At 43.5% G+C, this 16,400-nt stretch overlaps 1 protein-coding gene across 1 annotated transcript in view; it reads right to left on the bottom strand.

The window, feature by feature from the left end:
* Positions 1-13,516, bottom strand: part of TBX20 (T-box transcription factor 20) — a 51,936-nt gene extending 38,420 nt beyond the window's left edge. Inside the window, exons 1-4 of the mRNA XM_045793642.2 lie at positions 12,900-13,516; positions 9,340-9,595; positions 8,139-8,303; positions 4,076-4,184 (exon numbers count right to left, since the gene is read on the bottom strand). Coding sequence (XP_045649598.1) covers positions 4,076-4,184; positions 8,139-8,303; positions 9,340-9,595; positions 12,900-13,026 — 657 coding nt within the window. The 5' untranslated portion in view covers positions 13,027-13,516. The remainder of the gene's footprint in view (positions 1-4,075; positions 4,185-8,138; positions 8,304-9,339; positions 9,596-12,899) is intronic.
* Between the last annotated feature and the right edge of the window lie 2,884 nt (positions 13,517-16,400).

Below are 16,400 nucleotides of genomic sequence, written 5' to 3'. Positions count from 1 at the left end.
TGAAGGATGTCGATTTTTTTTTTTTAATCAAGTCTTTAAAATATTTTTTGCTAGTCTGGTTAGACCAAAGGATGTACAGTCTAAATTTTCTAAAGTAAGAACTTATGTATTCTGGGAGGACAGATTGCTATTTATGGTTGGGGGAGACACAAAGAATTAAGAAAGGCTGTGTGGTATTAGACCTCAGAGTGCTAAACCCGTTACTTTCTAGCTCCTTTATTTTGAGCCAACCGATCTCACCTCTCCAACCTTGCTTTCTCCAATGCAAAAACATACCTCACAGAGTTGTAGGGAGGATTAGATGATGTAGCCCTTAAAAATTACAGAGCAAATAGGAAGTGCTCAGTAAACATGAACATTATTATTATTTGTTGTTATTGTATATATAAAATATAACGTTATATTACTGTTATTATTACATCAATTCCTGGCTTCCAGTTATAAATTACAGAGCAAATAGGAAGTGCTCAGTAAACATGAACATTATTATTATTTGTTGTTATTGTATATATAAAATATAACGTTATATTACTGTTATTATTACATCAATTCCTGGCTTCCAGTTATAAACCAAACGTGAATGACAGTGATAACCATCTTCCGTTCTATAGCTAGTAAAAGTTGCCCAATACTTAGAAATAATGAGCCTACTATGGTTGTTAACAAGGCAGTATTTTTCTGTATCTTTTCAATAAAATATAATGATTTGCCATTATGAAATCTGAGCAACAAAATTCACTTTTAGATACAAAATTTTTCCATATCTTCCCCTCTGCCACTCAGACAGCTACCTAAACTAGTAAAACTGGGTATGTCCTTCCTGGGATAACAGTGCCGACGCTATATGCCCTTCATCCCAAGGGCCTAGCAGAGAGCCTGGCTCTCAGGGGAGGCATGTGATACATCCTGTGGCAGGAGCAGGGTCAATGGCATGCAGTGTCGTTGCAACTAACGGCTCCCCTGTTTTCTTGGCTAACATGGGTGTGGTCGATGAGCATTTTTGCTGGTTGACTTTAACAGAGTTAAATACTAGTCACTGTGGGATGACTAATATAGAATCAGTCTCTCCCTGTGCTGAGATGTAAGCCAACTTAAAGTTACAGGGCATTAACTGGCATTGAATTTTGAACACGCCATCCTTTTATGGTCCCAAACCTGAAGAGGAATAACTAAAACAAATGAGAGCTTCAAATGAGTTGAAGTAGACTTAAAAAAAAAAAAAATCATCTCTTTATATAATGTGTTTATTTCAAGGAGTTCAAAATATTTATGGTCACTCATAAAACTGGAATAAACTCAAAGTGACAAAAGTAAACTTCTAACACTGAGATAAGAAAAAACCTGAGCATTCATTATATGTGGTACTAACAAGTTAGAAAGAATTTTCACACATACACACACATATACACACACAATGGAAAAAGCCCTAAGCTTTACATAATGTCCCCTCTCCCCTACTTACACCATCTCAAGGTCAATTTCCTTCGGGAAAGGGTGCCAAAGAAACTCAAACCTCAGACGGAATCTCAGCCCCCTTGACTCTCTGCTCAAGACCTCATGGGGCTAAGGAACACTAATAGAAATGTCAACTTTGCTTCACTGAATAAATAAATTCCCTGAAGTAAAAAATTTTCTTGTTATAAAATGAAAAATGCATCCATAAGAAGAGCTTCTCCAGAACTAATTCAAAGAACTTGGCTGAACGACACAGGATCTAAAAATCTTTCCTTGTAGTTTTCAGAACACATTATTTATGGTGACAAAAGGTTATATTAAAGCTAAAATGGATATTAACAACCACCTAAGACTAAATAATTTGTCAAGGTCTAATCCTGCATAACCAGATGAGAAGTCAGAGCTCCTAAAATACAGCTTGCTTCTATTTCTACCCATGAAGTTGATATTAAAAGGAAAACATATTAATTCTGGACAGCTGAGCTCAAAATGAATTCTCAAGTCTTTCTGGAAAGACCTAAATAGTGCTTCTAAAAGCTTCACGTAAGGGCATCTGGGTGGTTCAGTTCATTAAGCATAGCAGGGAGATCAGGAGAAGAAAGGGAAGAATGAAGGGGGGGTAAACAGAAGGCGGAATGAACCATGAGAGACTATGGACTTGGGAAACAAACTGAGGGTTTCAGAGGGGAGGGGGGTAGGGGGATGGGCTAGCCTGGTGATGGGTATTAAGGAGGGCATGTATTGCATGGAGCACTAGGTGTTATGTGCAAACAATGAATCATGGAACACTACATCAAAAACTAATGATGTACTGTATGGTGACTAACATAACATAATAAAAAAAATTTTTTTTAAAAAGGCATCTGCCTTCGGCTAAGGTCATGATCTCAGGCTCCTCAGACAGAACCCTGTGTCGGGTTCCCTGCTCAGCGGGGAGCCTGCTTCTCCCTCTCCCTCTGCTGCTCCACCTGCTTGTGCTCTCTTGCTCTCTCTCTCTCAAATAAATAAAATCTTAAAAAACAACAACCACAACAACAACTATTCCAGGACTTTCTTCAACGTTTTAAAAAATAATAATAAAATTAAAAATAAATAAGTAAAAGCTTCACATACGGAAAATACCACAACCATAAAAAATTTTGTTTCTCCCTGCAAAGATTTCAATGGAGTCAAGAAATTTTAATATGAATCATAATATGAATTATAATTCATATGAATTTAATATGAATTAATTTAATATGACATTAAGAATGATCTGGCCTGCAGAAAATGTCTCCCAGATACTTCATCATTTTTAACCTAAAAAAAAAAAATCTATCAATGAAAACGTCTTTTTAAAAAAGCAGTAAAAGACAATTATCCCAACATTCTTAAAAGTCAATTATCTTTTCCAATACATAAAATAACAGAAACCTATTAACCTATTTGCAACATCGCAACAGTACCACTAGCAGAATCGTGAGTTAACCTGGTTACTCTGATTTGGTCATGATAAACAAGGCCTCTTGCGGGCAAATGGGTGGTGGCAACGCCTAAAGTGATTTATTTGGTTCCAGTTTCAATCAAACCATTTGAAACCATTGGCTAGAACTCTCTAATTCACATCTACTTATAGCCATCCTTTTTGAGAAATGTTCTGACCTTCTATATTACATAGATCCAATAAAAACTAAAACCTTGAGTAACAAGAGTTTTAATTAAGGGGTAAGAGAGAGAATAATTATATCAAAATATCTAAGCCAAGGGAAGCAACCAATGAAGTGCCAATGTGATTTCTGGCAAATGGCGGCAAAAAAACAAAGAAACAGTCCTCTCCTTATCAAAAAGAAGTATGCAAGTCTAAAGTTTTCTTAGCATAAAATCTAAAACAATTTTTATATAAATCTTTTAGAGCATGGAATAACATCATTGTTCCTTACAAAGCAGACTTATCAAATGTGTAAAGGCCTGTGTCAATGGCTATTTATGCTGTTAATTATTGATATGGACTCAGAATTCCAATTTCTCTTTTTCCATATTTTGATGAACTCCTTACGACACAAAATCATATTGCTTTGTTTTTAATTTCAAGATTTCTCTGTGCTTTAATATTCATAAGACTCCCTACAATAGGGGTACATAATGAGTAAAGAGCACTTCCCCAAATTTATTTGGACACAAAACCCTTTTGTTCTACCGTGTCTCACATGAACAAGCTCTACAAAACACACTTGGGGAAATCCCCAGAGGAGATGTCAGCCCCATTTCCTTTACACTGGGGTACCTAATATACCACGGACAGAAATCAGATGTTTAACCCAGGAACTATCATAGCCTCCAGAATGCCCGTTCCCTTTGTGTAGCTGGTGCAGGTAGTAAAGTAGTTGCAGTCAGGAAATTCACAGTGCCGAAGGTTCCAGACCCTCTTGCACAGAAATGGCATACAGCACCCCTGTAAGTGACCTCTTGAGAAGAGCAGTCGGGGTTCGAGGAACAGCACGTGAATGTTCTCACAGAATGACTGAGAGATGGAAGATGGGATGGGGAGGGGGCGGGAAGCAGAGACTGAGACCGAGGAAGTTCTGAGGGACTTCTCCATTCCATCCCAGGGAATCCACGTAACCCAGGGCACTGTACTTACATGGCCATGCTGATCCAGTTCATTGTTGGTGAGTTTCACCTTCTCAAAGGACACCATCTGCTTGAGGAGCTGCTCACCAGTGAAAGGGGAGTCTGGGTGCACATACAGCCTAGGAAAATTAGGAGAGAATGTTACTGAGACATCTTTAAAAATCTGTTCTCTGGGAGTTGTAAAATATTCTGATTCTAAAGGAACACAAAAACCTCATATAAATGGTGAGTTTTATTTGCCCCAGATAATCTCAAATTTAATAATATAACAGTATCAAAATAACTCTAAAACATCTAAATATGTGTTCCTCATGTACCAATGATCTAGTAAATTTTCTATTGTCTGCTCAGCAAGCCATTTTTAATTTTAAAATTTAAAATTAAAAATTAATTTTAAAAATTAAAAAATTTTTCCATTTTTCTAATCAACTATTGGCCTGCTTCAGTAAAATACAGAATTTTACTACTGTTGTAGGTATTTTCAAGAGAGAGACTAGTTTCTACTAATTGTATAATGAGTTCCTAGTATAAATACTGCTAAAAAGCAAGGAAGGCATAAAGAATTGAAGAGGAAACAATTCTAGAGAATCCACCCGTTTACACTTGAAGACGACTCAGTTTCAAGTTCACAAATACAAGACAAAGTAATTTTAATACAGCAACCTGGCTAACTTTTCATAGTCCCCAGACCACAGTCTGTTACTCCTTCCACTACCTTAAATACTACTACTTTCATCTAGTTAAGTGCCCACTAAAGAACAGTGAAAATAAGCTGGGTAAACCTCAAATTATTCAGTGCATTTATTCATAAACAGCTTATGGGGGGGAGAAAAACCTCTGATGGGAAAAAATGTTTTATCAAGTATTTATCATTTATTGATCAGCTGCTATGTGCAAGGCAATCTTTTCCTCACAGTTAAATGCAGGCCATCCGTTCTACCAGCAAGTATTACACAAAGCCCAACTCTTTGTAAATTCTAATCCTGGTATCCATTCGACATAAGCTTTTCTGAAGTCAGGGGAGATTACAGAACTCATGAAAGAGAGGGAAATATCCCTGATTTAATAGGATAAATCCTTTTATCCATTTAACAGGTTATTTATATCTCAATTTTATATAGGATCCTTATAACTTTAATTAAACATAAATATTATGGTTTGGGTTCAAAGTCAGGGGGAAAAGTCACAAAATATTTTTCTGCAATACTTATGGAAAAAAACCCAGGAAGTCTGTGTCATGCTTTGTCACAAAGAGGACTAAGAACAAGGTGCCCATGCTGATGTGCTAAAGCCCGCCAGAAGCAAAGCACAGAAAAGGCACTAGAAAGTCTTACTAGACCTATAGAACTGTAAAGGCTTTAGGTGTGTGTTTGTCTTCCTGTTTGTTTTGGAGGAGTGCTCGAGAATGCCTTTCAATTGAAGTATTCCTTGAAGACACAACCATAGTGCCATTTCAAGTACACCCCTCCAAGACCAGAACTTCACACGTGCAATGGTTTTACATCCTACCTACTCCGCCAAAAAAGTTTCCAAAAATATTTAAACTCCTAGAAACTCATGAAATGTTCCCTCTTTATCAACTCAGCATGTGTAATCACATTAATAAATTCTCAGTTACTTTAAAGACAACGAAATGTCCTATATGAAAACACAACATTATTTTAGATAATGTCTTGCCCGTTGTTGAGGTCAAATGATATCGTCAAGTATTATTTCTTCTGATTAGGAACAACTTTCGTCTGAAATAAAATGTTGCAACAAGAACCACATCAATACAAAAACGATCACCTCTGGGGGACCTGGGTGGCTCAGTTGGTTAAGCATCTGCCTTCTGCTCAGGTCAAGATTGGGCTCAAGCCTCATTGGCTCCCTGCTCAGCAGGGAGCCTGCTTCTGAACCCTCTCCTCCCAGCTCCTGCTCTCTCTTGCTATCTCTGCCTCTCTCTCTCAAATAAATAAAATCTTAAAAAAAAAAAAAATCACCTCCCGTATTCCTCACCTTTCCCTTATGGAGCTATGAAATATAGTGCTATTTTTTAATAATGATAATAAAGAATATTTGCTTAGGGGCGCCTGGGTGGCGCAGTCGTTAAGCGTCTGCCTTCGGCTCAGGGTGTGATCCCAGCGTTCTGGGATCGAGCCCCACATCGGGCTCCTCCGCTGGGAGCCTGCTTCTTCCTCTCCCACTCCCCCTGCTTGTGTTCCCTCTCTCGCTGTCTGTCTGTCTCTGTCAAATAAATAAAATCTTTAAAAAAAAAAAAAAAAAGAATATTTGCTTAAATTATCTAGCGTATTTCTATCCTGTAACACACTAAACATTTTTATCTAATATCAATATAAATAAACTGAAGTAAGATGAATGAAAAAGCATACAGGAAGCCCCTCCTCTCTCAAGTCCCGCAGGACTTAAAATTCCAGCAATAGCTTAAACATGCTTCGGTTAAGATAGTGTATTGGTACGTGCTTTCCTTCTCCAACCAGAACAGATTAGTAACATAAACAAGGCATGTCATATTTCCAAAGTCCTGCTGGCCTGCACCAGTTCCCCATACCTTCTGATAGGAAGAAAACATATGCTAAATAAGAGCGATTAACTTCTTAAAGGAAAGACTTTGGGGGAGGGGGAGAGGATTTGCTTATAAAAACGGTTAGGAATCTGCTAAAATACTTGTCTCTCTTCTTTCTTTCTCTCATCTAAAAAGATTTTGAAAAGTTTGGAAGGAAGCTTGAGAGTAATGTGAATCAGCTCTTTAACAATAAATAGTAAAGAATACTAATTATAAACTACTATAAACTGGTGAATCTTGCTCAATTTTAAAAAAATGGGTATAACATTTTTTTTTAAGAAGTTCTTAGCCCTGTTGTTATTTAATATACTGATTTGTAAGGGTTGGGAAGATGTCCTTCCTAGTCTGTTGTGGGAATGGAAAACTCTTGAGAGGCTTCTTTTAATCTCTTCTCCAGTGTATTTAGCAGACCGTAAGCTCAGTAATGTGATTAACGACTAAGTAAGCTTAATATTCCATCTGAACTAGTATGTGTAAATTGTCTGTGTTGGTTCTGTGTCTTGACTAAAACTCCACACTCAATACTTACAAAGAACCAGCCATAACTTCAAAGTTCCTCAATCTGTACATGTAAATAAATTCTTCATTCTGGTAATGAATTTCCAGCCAATTACAAAACTTAGATAGTCATAAAACAACTTAAAAACAGTAAGTCTTGGTTTTAGAACCCTAAATGTAAAGGCTGCTAATACCCTTTGTTTGTATTAAAGTATGCAGTTAGGTTCCTATAACTTCAGCTGCTACTTTTTGCATAAACTAATACATGCTCTTTTTTTCCCCTAGAAGGCTCATTTGGGGAAAGCAGCCACAATAAAAAACAGCATGTGATTTTTTTAAACAGGGTTCTCCTTTTTGAAAGACATTATTACCAATGAATTGCACAAAAATAAACGTATATGAGCCCTAACATACTGAGTAATGTTTCCTGTAAAAGACTATTAACCTGATGTTGAATTACATCCATCTACTGAAGTGACTATGGAGAAGGGGGAAAAAAGAGCTCTTCCTACTTAAAATGTCTGAGTCCTTTGGTCAAAAACAACCACATTCCACCAAAATGACCTTTAATTGTGTACAGATATAACCATATGATTTAAAAATATTTACTATAAGCAACCACTTTACTGAAATGCACTCTTCTAAAAAGGATTTTTAGGGCAACCGCTTCAGCGTTAGGTGTATTCAGTGTGGTATTAAGTAACCAACTAGAAATGATGGGTGCCCTATGAAATGGGTCCGGATTTCTAAGGAATATTCTAACTGAAATTAGGAAAGTGTGGAAATGAATTATGAGAAAGATAAAATTAAAGACAACATTCTGTGCCTGCAAACTCTGCCTTTCTCAGATAGTTTGCAGAGTCAATCCTGGAGCCTCTGCACTTGGAATGCTTTCTACCAGAGCACACCACTGTGAAAACACATCTGCTTGAAATGCAACCAGCCAGAGACATTCTGCTCTCCGGGTTAAGACGCATTTTGCTCTGCCCAAAAATCTGGAGGCACAAACCTGGCTGGCAGCGGCGGGTCTGCCTTGCCAGCCACCAGCCAGGAGGACCGGTGGTAGGCGTAGCGGTACCTCTTGTTGTCCACGGGGACGATGTCCATCAGGACTATGTACTTGGCCTCAGGATCCACGCCCGAAAATGACACTCGGATGGTGGGAAACATCCTCCTAACACAGGGAAACAAAGAGAATCGGCCAGAGCTCATACTGCCGAAGGAGCCCACCGAATTAAAGAGGGAGGTCCTACCTGGCCCCCAAATCCTTTTGTGTTTCCACCAAGATGTGAATTCGGAGACCTTCCTTCTCTCAAGCATAGATAATTTTAGGTATCACCTTTGCAGGAGTCCTCATTGCTAGGTGAAAAGTTTTGTTTTGTTTTCTAATACCCAAAGGTCTGCGATTAGGGAAAATCCTATCTTCTATTATCAAGCCTGTTAGGCTCCCAGACCAAAGTTTCTGCAGCGGACCGAGTCGCCCAGTCTCCTAGGGTTGCGGAGAGAAAACTCGCCCCAGCCACAGAAATCTAGGGTGGGGTCGGGTTTCTGGAGACCCTGCAGGTATTTCCCAGAGTCCAGAGAGCTGGGGTGACAAGGGCTGCCATCTGCCACCAACCTTTAGAGTCTCTGCCCCAGGACTGGGGAGCCGCCTGCACCCCGGGGCTTCTGCCCCACCCCCTGCCTGCCCAGCTACAGCACCGGGGAGCCCGTAGCACCAGCACTCCATCCTACACAAAGTGTGGTCATTTCAAATTTCATCCTGCACCGGTTTTAATTTCAGTTTTTAATGAGAACTGGCGGCTTTTGCAAATTGAGGCCAATAAAGGGAAGGAGCTATCTGCCTCGCTCCAAGCAGCCAGCAGCCTGCCCTGCACTCCCAGCATGAGTTCCCGCTTCCCTCCAGAAGCCAGCCCCGAAGACCAAAGCCCTCTCAGACCGCAGCGTCCCAAGATCACTGGTCCCTGAACCCCTTTCATCAAGGCCGAGGTGGGGTTTTTCATGGCCAGATTCGGAGAAAGCAGATGCTCAGACAATCTGCTTCAGCAGTTCCTTCCAAAAGCAAGACAGTGGAAAGAAGCCCTCATTAAACGAAGCTTCCTCTCAGTGCTGTGGATTCGTGGGGTTTCAGCCAGTGCCTGGGAACACCCTGGGCCACCCAGGGCACCATTCTCACCACCCCACCCTTCACACAGCAAGGCCCCCGCTACCTGCCCGACTTGGTGATGATCATCTCTGTCCCCAGCTCGTGGAATTTGTCCCAGAGCTCCTTGGTCTCCAGGCTGCAGGCAATTTTGGCCATTTCCTCACTGGGGATGATGGGGGTGGTGGGGATCAGCGGCTCAGTACACAGAGAGGAGGAGGCTGGGCTGCTGCTGCTGCCCCCACCACCAAACTCCCCGTGAGCATCCAGGCTGGTCAGTTCGCCCAGGGGCTGGGCACACGATGACTTCTCAACAAATTGTTCTGCAGGCAAAGAGAATGGAGGATGACAGCTGACGCTGTCAAGCAAAGATACAGGATGGGGAACAACGCTACTAAAATAGGTTCTGGACTGGACTTTGGAAAAGTTAAGTTCAGAAACTCCAGGAAGGCAGTGATAACCCATCAATAATATATATATATAGTTTACTGAACCCAGTGAGTTCTAGAACTAATAGCTTATTACTACTATTATGAAAGCCACTTCGGGGACTAAAAATGTAAGGAGTGGATAAAGGAAAAGAGGTGGTCATAAAGATGAAAAGTAACTATTCCTGTTGTCATCCCTCTCAAGTTCTAGACTTTGCCGCTTGTAGGATCCGGTGCCAGTCCTGCCTGACCACCAGGAGAGACTTTTCTCCAGGGAGACCATGGGAATGAAGAGATCAGGACCTTCCTTACTTTGACAGAAACTTTCCCTTCCATCCTGAGCCTTCTCTCCATAAGAAAAAACTGAAAAGTGGAGGGGAAGTGGAGAAAAGTGCGGATGTGGTTGAAACAAAAAAATTAAGTTACTTCACTTCTCTGCCTGGCTCTCCGTTTTCTAGGCTTGGTCGATATGAGGGCATTTCTACAATATCCCTCCCAGCCTGAGATCTTATGAAAGGCTCTAACATATCACAGAAGTGAGCTCCCCAGGCCATTTTGGGAACCAGCAGGAAACAATTGCTTGAGGGCAGTGTGTGTATTTTTCTCTCAAAAAGGTCCTGGAAGTAAGGAAAACAACCCCAATTCCAGGTTAGCAGAGTATTAAAGTAGGAAGAACGCCATCCACCATCAGGCTGGAATACCACTGCCTCTGAACCAAACATTCTCCTCCACAGCTGATAAGGGCCTAGGACTACACCAGTCACTTTGATGGAATACAGGGGGACTTTTGTAATTGTCCCAATTATCTTGCATCCCTTAAAAAAGAAACTACTTGAATCCGCAATGTGAAACTGATCTCTAAACAATTCTGTTCTGAGTGCCCTCAAGGAATTGAAACAAGTTCTAAATGTAGGTATATACATATATATGCTGTACATCATATAACATATTTTATTTCCCATATTTCTCCTTGACTTGGGGGCAGGCAAGCAGGAAACGGAATTTTTTTTTTTACGTTTTCTTCTCTTACAATAATAATCCAACTCATTTAAATTAAGGATAACCCAATTAATTATCTCAGCCTTATATTTTCAAATTCCAAGAAAGAGAAGTATGCCGTGGCACAATCTTATTTGCAATGAATATTTTCAGAAACACATTCATATAATGTCTTTATAAGGAATCAACAAGTAGCCTCAGAAATTTTCTTATTTTCTGACAACTGAAACAGGCAAAGTCCCTAAGCCCCAGACTAATGACCGTCAGAGCTGGAAAGTAGAGGAGGAAGAAAATGATACAGAATTGATCTAACACAATGTTACATGTCGACTGTATCTCAATTAAAAAAATTTTTTTAAAGAAATGTTCTAGTGGTCTAAGGCAGTTCTTCTAAATAGATTCAGTGTGTTTAAATGGGCAAGCATGAGACATTTTCAAGTCCCCACCCCACAGCTGCTTCAACATCTCTCTCGTGTTCCAAAGTACCACATTCGCTCTGTAACAGAACCTCTAGGTGTTTCTCTTGCAGGAGTCCTCGGCTTATTGTGCTCTGTTGCACTGGCCTGTGGAAAGGACGAAAATGCCTTCTGGTTCTTACAGAGCCTGTCTCGAAAAGCCCAGGGGAGGGATGCTCATTTTACAGACTGTGTGTGTTTGCGGTGGGGGAGAGGGGATGGCTTTATAGTTTAGAATTTAGATAGAAGGTGAATATTCTCAGGAAAAGAAACAGAAAAGAAAGCAATACTGAAATGAGGTGAAAATGGCATGTTTCCCAGTCTGCTGTCTGTAATTCTGACAGGAATTTTAACCCCAAGTGCTCTTTTCCTGCTAGCTACCAAACTGTGATGGCGGTGTTTATAAAGAATTCAGAGGCCCTCTAAATGGGAGTGGGTAATGTCGGGCAGTCTCACAAATATAACTGTGAAATTGATGGTTAATATTTATGTAAACAGTTAGGCTTTCATTGGTTGTTTCCATATTTTCTTGGCAGGCTTAGATTTCGGCAGGAGGGCAGGTGGGAAGAACCAGGGTAAGGGAGTGAAAACCTTAGAGGGGAGAATTTTTGACATTATATTTTCTGGAGATCTTCTGGTTTCCTTTTCCTTGGCTCAAAGCTTGGATTTTAGCTCTTTCTTTCCTCTCTGCCTGGCCCTCTTATTTTTCATCTCTAACACTTTGTCTTTCATACTAGGATTGTTGTTTCAGATGTGAGATGTTACAAGTATTAGAAAGGACAGGGAGAAAGAAAGAAAACACTGGGGAGAGTTAAAAAAGAAATATTACCCTAAGTTTGCTATTTGATGTTTCTCACCATTTTAGGGCATCAGATGATCAGGATGTGGAACAATTATTTCCCCCAGGACCCAAGAGGTGATGATAACACCTCTTTCTCTGTCAATTATAAAGGGACTTTGAAACACTCAAGTCCAGCAGTTTCTTTCCCACACAGTTCACTTGTGCTCGGGGAACATAATCCTTATTTTCCCTTTACTCTGAGCCTAGTGTCTTCTATAAATGGTAAAGGTTGTTAAATAAACAGTATAGCTAAAAGTTGAGGAATTTGGAAAATGGTTACTGGCTAATGTTTTTGCCAACCTCCACTGAAAATGATGGCAGCTATAAAACGATGTCTCACTGATAAGTCTGGAGCTTCTGTGAAGAAAATGGTTCATGTGGGGAGAAATGGCTTTTTCTACAGCACTTGACAGTGTCTTTAAGGAGCTGATTCTGTTTAATCTGTTGAAGTCAGAGGAAAAACAAAATTCAACTAGTTTCTTGTGAATCGGTTAGTCTCCTTGGTATCAAATGCAGACGCTGGTGTTACACGTATGGTAAATTCTGTTGAGTCTTAAAAGGGGTTAATAATTATTTATCCCTGACTGTTTTTATCCCAACAAAGTTACACACACTCTCCTACGTACAACTTGAGACGGGGATTCTAGAGGAATGGGTAAGGAAAGTGGCTAGCGCATAGAGGAGACGCGAAATCCGCTGTCCGTGAAGCCCCTAAAGAAAATTTGGGAGGAAAAGGAAAGAATCCCCCACCCCTAGCGTCGGGCCCCTGGCCTAGGATCAGAAGCTGCCTCGAGCAGGGAAAGGCCACCCTCGCGAGCCTCCCGCAGGCAGGGGACCGAGGGACAGACAGAGGAGGAGCAGCCCCGCCCCTGCCCACGGCGGACAATCAGGCAGCCGGACTTACCCAGAGGTTTGATGGTGTTCTCGGTGGCCTCCTTCTCTTTGGAGCCGCCGCTCGACATGAGCGCGGCGATGGAGAAGGCGTTGGCCCGGGAGGACAGCTGTGGCTTGGGCGACGCCGTGAACTCCATGGCCCCCAGCGCGCGGTCCTGGCCACGGACTGGGCCTGCCGAACTGCCGTCCAGCTTCCCCAAGGGAGACAAAAACCGACACACAGCGCAAAGTTTCCAAGTGCAATCTCAGCGGAGTCGGGAACTCCAGATGAGTCAGCCCCAACCTCCCAAGAGCTCCACACTGGCCTCTGTCCCTCACCGCAAAGCCCTCCAGCCCCAGAGACTTCGAACCAGCCGGAGAGGACAGGAGGGGACCAGCAGCGGGCTCAACCGGGTGCGCGAACACTGGGGCGCTCCGCAGGACCACGGGCTGCGCCGCCGGAAGGTGGAGACGAGCATCGGACGCGCAAAGCCCAGGGGTCTTGCCGCACCGCCTCTGCGTCCTTCCTCCCTCCACTCGCTGGCAACAGCCGGAGCAGCCCAAGCTGCAAGAAGGTGACGACCGGCGGAGCGCCGCTGCGAGGGAGCGGACGCCAAGGAGCGCGAGCGCAGGCGTGCGGAGCGCGAGCGCAGGCGTGCGGAGCACGGCGCGGCGCGGAGGACACTGCGCCCGGGCGCTCCCAGCCCTGCGCCTTAATTTGCTGGCGGCAGCTATCCCGGCGGCCCGCAGCCAGTCAGCGCCTCCCCACGTCACCGCTTCCTGATTCCGCCGCCGGGGGCGGGGCCGTGGGCTGGGCAGGGAGGGCGCGTCCCGGGCGCGGTTCCCGCACCGCCTCGCGCCGCTACTGGCCGCGAACCTGGCGCCCGTTCGGAAAAAGTGTCACCACCACGCTGCCGCAGATGCCCCTAGCCTGGTCTCCAAGTCCCGGGGCGGAAGGACGTGCGTGCGGTCGGGAGCGGGTATTTTTGAAGCGGCTAGGAAGCGGGATTCTGGGAGTGGCCCGGTGCGGGAATCTAGACCAGGGGTAGCCTGAGGGAGTTCCTGCTTCTTCCATTCTTTTTCTTCCCAGTGCTCAAAGTTCCAAAAGAAAATTGGGAAGCTCTAAGTAGAGTGGAAAACCGGCGCCACAGACCCAGCACCTAACGGGCCTGATCCTATTCGCGGGACAGCTCCCAGGGCTGGTCCCCTCACTCGTTGGGCTCCAAAATCTGTCTGCTTGGCAGGCGTACTGGAGAGACACAGCCCTGCGAAGGATATGCTAAGGGAGGGCTGCGAGCGTTTGGCAAAGGATGCTGCTTTCAGAACCACGGCTTCTGCTGCACACCAGTGCGCCACTTACCCTGGGTTCCTGTTCCTGAAAGGGACTCCGGAGAGTGGGGCCTCCACGAAGGGAAGGCTTGGGGCGGGCGCGGTGCCGGAGTCGCGGCACCCTGCGGGGACCACGCGACGCGCAGTGGAAGAGAGCGAGATTTACAGCGCCTGAGCTCGGTAGACGTGGACTCTTCAGCCTCCTTAAACTGGGCTGCGACCAGGACTTCCCACGGCCTTATGGGGGTCGTCCTGTTGGCCCTGTTCAGCTTGAATAACTCAAATTCTCCGAATTCGCAGGGTAATCCGCTTCACTCGGAGCCGTGTAAACTCAGGCTGACACACACACTCAAGTTGTACATGTAAATATTTGCGCTCCTTTCCAACCAGTCGGTCTGGCGATTAGGAGCCTCTTGGTGGGTCTTAAAATTTAAAAGAAAAAGAAGACAGCTTCCATTTCCCACCAGCCCTATTCTCCCTTCCCTGCAACCCTGCTGCCCCAGCCTCCTGAAATAAACTTACGGGAAAAAAGCTAAAAAGTCAAAAGTTGAGAACTTTTATGAAAGTGAAATGATGACATCCGGGAGAATTGTGATTTAAGCCACTCTTGCCAATGCGTTCAATGGTTTCTAACAAGGTGCTGCATGCAGGTGACTAACAAACACATTCTGCTGTCAGTCTCCAGGTACAAAGTGCAGATGTGCATATATTTGGGGAAATTCGTAAAATCATAGGCTTTATTGCTGGAAGGGGTTTACACTGTCCTGTAGCCTATCTCCATTTGCTTTTGAGAGGGAAACACCAGGTACGGCTTGGCAGGGGCACGTCTCCTCTCCAATCGGCCCAGCCAGCTAGAGGCAGACCCCAGCACCAGACCGGGCACTCCAGGCCACCGTCTTGGTCACACCCTGGCCCTGCAGTTGTGCCTGGGCTGCGGTGTTAGAGCTAACTCCGGCTGAGAGCAGAGGGCTCTCAGATTAAACCTCAGGAAAAACAGAGGCTAAGCCAACTGGGTGTGCCTAAGGATCAGTTTCCATTCTTGAGCCCTTACTCTTTGCTGTTTTTGGACAACTCAGACCCTCCGTTGTTGTTGAAGATCACGCCGCCGCCCCAACACATACCCCATCTCAATGCAACAGTGACATTTCCCTCTTGAATGTAAGGCACATACTGGTTCCTTTCCCGTCTTAGAAAGGGAGATTTCTGACAAGAGGGTTTTTTGTTTGTTTTTAACTTTATATCGGAGTGAGGGTGATGTCATGGTTAGTCTAGAGCTTAAAATATGCTTCAAATGATGAAGATCTTTTTGCTGGTTTTAGTTTTCAAAAACTTACAGAATTATACCTCAATTTTTATAAACTTGCCATTACATTTCTACACAGAGGAAACATCGTTTCTTTTCATAATTATCCTAATAGTTTAGAATGGAATTTGAATAATTTCATGACAGGGTCATTTTTGGAAAAATTGGCCCAGCGAGGGGCAAGCCGAGTTGCCCCCAATCAGCCTCCACTTCCTTTTCCAATTGTCACCACGGTAGCCCGGTTCTGAGTCTCTTGTGGGCAGGAACTCCGACTATTCATCGTATTAAAGGTAAAACAGGAAGCACAAAAAGTTAAATGAACGCGCGGAGGCAGGAGGCAGACCAGAGGAATGGAAAAGTCCACTTTAAACAAATCTGGGCTCTAGAGGTGAGCCGTTTGGGGACCCCTAACAAGCTATGCATCTTGTTGGTGTTGAAACCGTGGCAATAAAATGTATACGACAACATAATTATGGGGGGGGGCATACCGTCCCTTCTCTTAGATTTATTGCCTTTGCAAATCAATATGATGGTATAAAAACGGGAAACCGGTGCTTGGCAGAGAGATGCTGTCAAAGCGTGATTCGAAGCCATCCCGAAGCTGGGAGCGCTGAAGTTCAAAACCTCAGTGTTAGCGCGGGTCAACAGGTAAAGCCACCACGGGGGTTGGAACAAAGCAATCACATTAACACTTCCCTCCAGGCCCTGTTCAGGCTGAGGACAGGCGGGCGGGGGCTGCTTTCGGATGCGGGAACGTGCAACCGGACTTGGAGAAGGGTTTGAATCTTGACTTTAGACCGCTTTAGCCCTAAGACTTTGTGTAGGTTATCTAAACCTCTCAAAGCCTCAGTTTCACCATCTACATTAAATAGGGCCAATAATTTATTCCTCCCTGGAAGA

This window comes from Ursus americanus, chromosome 3 (assembly GCF_024610735.1).
Source record: "Ursus americanus isolate L20-20 chromosome 3, mUrsAme1.1.p, whole genome shotgun sequence".
Lineage (NCBI taxonomy): Eukaryota > Metazoa > Chordata > Mammalia > Carnivora > Ursidae > Ursus > Ursus americanus.
Note: the sequence above shows the minus strand (reverse complement) of the source record. Positions and strands in the feature narration are given on the sequence as shown.